Source organism: Haplochromis burtoni, unplaced genomic scaffold (assembly GCF_018398535.1).
Source record: "Haplochromis burtoni strain Fernald_Lab_line unplaced genomic scaffold, NCSU_Asbu1 Contig_3164, whole genome shotgun sequence".
In the NCBI taxonomy this organism is placed as follows: Eukaryota; Metazoa; Chordata; class Actinopteri; order Cichliformes; family Cichlidae; genus Haplochromis; species Haplochromis burtoni.
In genome coordinates, this window is record NW_024585525.1 from 3,028 (window position 1) to 8,017 (window position 4,990).

Below are 4,990 nucleotides of genomic sequence, written 5' to 3' on the forward strand. Positions count from 1 at the left end.
AATACATTTCAGGTGGTGTCATGGTTTTCCATGGCCTTTTGGACTTCCCTTTCTGCATGTGTTCAATACTTTTTCCCTATAACGTAAGATTCATGTTATGTTTGTCAGTTTAAAAATACTGCTTAGACGTTACAACCATTTTAGACATATTCCCCCATTTTAAGTTTCTCAGTACTGAACTTTGTTAAATTTCTTCAATTAAAGCTGAAAATCTGCACTTTAAACATATTTAACTTTTTTTTTTTTTTTAAATGTCCTTTCTTTTAATTATTAATATTTTCTCTGATTCTGAGGGGTACAAAAACATGCTTATAAATGTTACCAGTCATTTAAACCTTCCCTCTCTTGACTCTGTGTCTACAGGTCTCATCAGAAATCTTACTATGTGCTTGAGAGCTAGGTCTGCCCGGGGATTCTGGCCTGTGACCTGGAGCAGGAATGAAGAGCAAGCTGCTGAGGCCTGATCACATCTTTCTTACTCCTCATCACCATAGTTTTTCTTATTCAAACTTCAAACCCAACTGACTCAAGTGACATCAATTGCAAACATTTAACAGTTTTTACTTAATTTAACAGTTTTATTTGAATCAGTTGGGTTTGAAGTTTGAATATGAAAACAAAGAAAAAAAAAGAAAAAGTGTTGTTGGGTCAAAATGGATCTCATGTGCATGCAATAGCTTCCTAGAATTTTAAGCCCCATGTGAGTGTCTCCCAAGGGGGGAGTGACCCACACCCTCTACCTAGTCACACCTTGGCATGCGTGACTAGGTAGAGGATCAATAGGGGGTCCATGGCCCCTTTGGGGGACACTCCCACAGGGCTTAAAAATCTGGGACTCTCCACCGTTTGCTCTTAGAACTGAAGAAGCTTCACAAACCTCCATTCTCTTTTTGGCTTTGGTGCGGGGGGGCTGGGAGGAGAAGTTGGCGGTCTGGTTGGGGTCTGGGATGCGGGGCCTTCCTCCTGCTATGGGACTGAGGAGTATCTGCTTGTCTCCACCCCAGGGAAAAGGGTAACATCTCCTGGGTCTAGGAGCGGATTCCCCCTCTGGGGGCGAGGTTGAAGTTTGAGAATTAAAAAAACTGGTGATGAGGAGTAAGAAAGATGACCGAAATCTCCAGACAGACCTAGTTCTCAAACTCATGGTAACCTTATTTCTTTTAGTCAAAGGAGCTTGCAAAGAAAAGCGTCTGGACTTCTTTAAGTTACTTATTTCTTTTATTTAACAAAACAAAAGTGTTGTTGTGTCAAAATGTATCTCATGTGTATGCAATAGCTTCAGCACTCTTTGGATCTGATTTATTTTCTTAATACTTTCCCAAAATTCAAAGTATTTCTAAACATCAAATGATGATGCTTTCACTGCCTGCTGTGAGAAATATTTGGAATTTGTTCTTTATTTGTCTTTTTGACATAATGTTACTTGTATAGTCCAAGCTTTGTGCTGTAGGGATCAACTGTGTTTGCTGTCATTGTATGTTAGGTAACTGTACCATGTTTATGGGCAGTCAAACAAACAAACAAACAATTCATGTGTGACATTCCCTTGTTTATTTAAACAAATACACTGCAGAATCACCGTGTCCTTTTGAGCACAATTCAAATGAAAATAAAATGTGCAGCTAACTTGTAGAGTGATGGCGCTATGCAACCTTCTCATGATCTTTGCAAGAACTGGCACGCTAAAAAAAAGAAAGAAAAGTAGAACAGACAACACAGTCATTTCAGAGATTTTACTGACATTTTCATTCCTTGTCAGAGGAGTCTTGGGCAGGACACAGGGAGAATACAGGAAGAATCAAAAGTAAGTAGAAGGTACTTAACACAAAGCGATGAATATGAGTCTGACTATAATACCACTCGCAGAGTGAGGCTACTATTCTGAACTCTGACAAATACACCGAACGTTATTCACATATTGAGACAAATGAAAAAAAAGAACACAGAAATAGAAAAAATAGACCATTAATACATAAGGTCAACAGGGACAGTGACAAACATTTATGAGACAAATAAGAACTGCACGGAAGCACTTCAGTTTGACACAATCAAAACATAATCTTGATCAGTGTTTTATTTCCAATGAAGACTTCATGTCATGTAAAAGAATGAAAATAGAAAAGCAAGACAGGGTAAAAGTGTGGGATTCCTTAAAACACTCTTAAGCATTACAGCATTATTACACTGAGCCTCAACTTCTGAATTTTTGTGAAGTTCGTCTAATATTTTAATGATTTCTGCATCTGATATGCTTTCTGTTGCTTCATCTGCTTTAGGTAATTTCTTTCCAGAGAAAAAAAGGCGAAAATAGCCTGCTGTGGTTCCAGGCTGTGAACAATAGAAAAGAAGAAAATCATTGTTAAAAGGAGGGTTATTTACCTTCTGTTCTCCAGTTTGAAATCTTTTAACCATCTAACAAGCAAACACAGTACAATATTATTGTCACATACCTGCTTAAAATATGCTTTTCCATAACGCACGTAAGTTGCAAGATGTTCACAGTTGTTTAACAGGAGATCATATTTTCCACAGTGTGTCTCATTGGCCATGACTTTGATGTGTTTAATTATGTCAGCTTGACTTGATGGTGTCAACTTTTTATCCAGATAATTTTCTTTTGCATGTTCTCCCTCATTTGTGAGAGACTCGAAAACACAGTATTTACCATCAGTGGGCTTATCTGCAATGATTAGAAGAAACTATTAGAAATACTTTTTAATAATTTGACAGCAAGCCTGTTACCATTTATAACTTGTTTCATTTGCTTTTTCCCCTATTTCCATTTGTATCATAAATGTAACTGCTATTTCTGTACTTCAACAAAAGTAAGGAAAATGTGCATCAGCTACAAGACCCCTTTAATATGATTTTGACCTGTAGGTAACTCCTATTGGTTAATGATTTAAAATTATAATGATGTGCATTCACAAAGAATTTTTACATGATCTTAACATGCATGTGTTTCAGGGATTAACTGATTACTGTACTTCTCATATAGTTTCAGTTTAAGTAATAAGTAATACATACATATGCGGTGAAATATGTCCTTGTCTTCTCCTTGGCCAAATAAATTCTTTGTACCCACATAAACAGCAAAGTGTTTGTAAGTTATCTTGGTTTTGGCACATTTCCTTCGAAATGAAATTATATCTCCAAATGTGTACTGAAAATAGAAAAGATGGCTTTACCAACAGATACTGACTGCAAAACAGAAAAAACAGCAATATTTTGTCTCCAAATAATAAAAGACTTGAATGAATGTTTTTAAAAATTAATTTTTATACACCCAGTAAAATACAATAACAACAGCACTGTAACAATAGCATGGGTTAGGTTTAAATTTATTTGTTGTTATTCAAGTAAAGTAAACTGAAAGTTTAGAGGTCAGGATGTACCACAAAGCTTTGTGGAATATCACTGATAAAATGGCAGGTGTCCAGATCTGGTACTTTCTTCATACTTTAAACAAAATCTAAACACAGTGAAGTTCATAAGAGTAAAACTGTGAATACTTTCTACTGATGCAGCTTGCAAAAGTATTACTTTTTTTTGTTCCATAAGAAATTTTCTGCCAGTCTTTTAAAAAAAAAAAAGAAGCATTTTACATGTTACACTGGCAGTCTTACACAAATAAATATGGCTTCAATGTGACATATAATTCATATTATACAAAACAGAAATAGAAAAAGTAAGAAGTTACTTACATCACCGTTAATCTCTACTACTGTGATCACCAGAAGGTGAAATGTCAAAGCAACCAGGATAAAATTCCTCATTTTTGTAAGAAGAAAGAACTGTTTTGATGTAGTACGTGTTACTTGCAAGGGGAGCACAGTGGCAGAGTGCAGTGCTGCCACTCAGCTGTCCAAGCAACTCTAACTCCTCTGCCTGACTCACTCTTTTATTGTAAGCAAAGTTGGGCAGAACATCTAAGTTTCCAGAAGCTTCAAAATAATCCCATATAAGGCAAACACTTGGTTATAACACTTGATTGGTTATACAGTATCTTTTTTCAAGCAGTACGTGACTTCCTCTAACTATCAGGATATTCAGTCCTTGCAGAACATGTCTTTCTGGTGAGATACTGGCAGGCGTGGTCGCGGTTTCAGTTTCTCTTTCTTGTAGAACTCTGTGAGTTTAAAAGGTTACAACATGAAACAGTCTAGCAGGTTCAATAATAATATGAAGAAGCACCTTAGTGATGTGAGGTGGATAATTGTTAAAAGTAGTCTGCATCAAGCTTAGGGTAGCTCAAATTCAGTATAATGACATATGAGATGAAGTAAACAAGGAAAATATCTAAACTAATTAAGTGCATAGAGGCACTAGACCTGTTTGAAAACCTGTCATCCTAGATGAGACATTGTTGAGATATAGAGTACACCTATACAAACAACTAATATGCTCAACCCTGTGTACAGCAGCTAAAGCCACTAGATGGAAAATGGAGAAGCTGAATTAAATCTATGATCACTTCTAAGCAGTTACACAGAGACATGGATGTTTTTTATTTTCAGAGCAGGAACTGCATGAGATCAGAGGAGGGGAAACACAGCTACTATAGCCTTTTTAGATCAAGCATGCGGCTGTCTGTGAGCATTTTTAACACTTAACTAAAGTACAGTTTTTCGTCCTTCACACCTCTGATTTGTCTGCGGAAGCATCCTGACTTGTGTGTAAAGCGTTCATAACATCAGCAACATGTGTTCTTTTGTTTGTTTGTTTTCTCGAGTTGATAACTAAATAAATAAATAAATAAATTTGTGATCATACCTGTGGATCACAGTAGCACATAATGATTATGCATATGATTTACTAATGCAGATTAAGCACAATGTTAGAGTTTGTATTGTTGATTGTCATTTATGCTTAGAAATATTTACTTATATATGCTTAGAGTTTTGTAATTAGTTGTAGATTGGTAGAGGTTTTGATCCTTGATAGTCTGCAAACTTTGTGTGTATTAGACAGCACTTTGGGAGCATGAGAG

At 36.1% G+C, this 4,990-nt stretch overlaps 1 protein-coding gene across 1 annotated transcript; it reads right to left on the reverse strand.

The window, feature by feature from the left end:
* Positions 1–1,528: 1,528 nt before the first annotated feature.
* On the reverse strand, positions 1,529–3,912 carry LOC102300622. Its single transcript, XM_005953161.3, has 4 exons — positions 3,705–3,912; positions 3,028–3,163; positions 2,451–2,680; positions 1,529–2,328 (listed from the first exon to the last, which is right to left on the reverse strand). Exons 1-4 carry the CDS (start codon positions 3,774–3,776, stop codon positions 2,092–2,094), a joined length of 675 nt encoding a protein of 224 aa, XP_005953223.1. The 5' UTR covers positions 3,777–3,912; the 3' UTR covers positions 1,529–2,091.
* Positions 3,913–4,990: the final 1,078 nt, after the last annotated feature.

Excerpts from the sequence above, each read along its gene's own strand:
- LOC102300622 (XM_005953161.3), bottom strand. The coding sequence starts at position 3,776 with ATGAGGAATTTTATCCTGGTTGCTTTGACATTTCACCTTCTGGTGATC. Across the intron at positions 2,681-3,027 it reads GGACATATTTCACCGCATAT|ATAAGCCCACTGATGGTAAA; the intron begins GTATGTATTACT and ends TAATCATTGCAG. Across the intron at positions 2,329-2,450 it reads GAAAAGCATATTTTAAGCAG|CCTGGAACCACAGCAGGCTA; the intron begins GTATGTGACAAT and ends TATTGTTCACAG.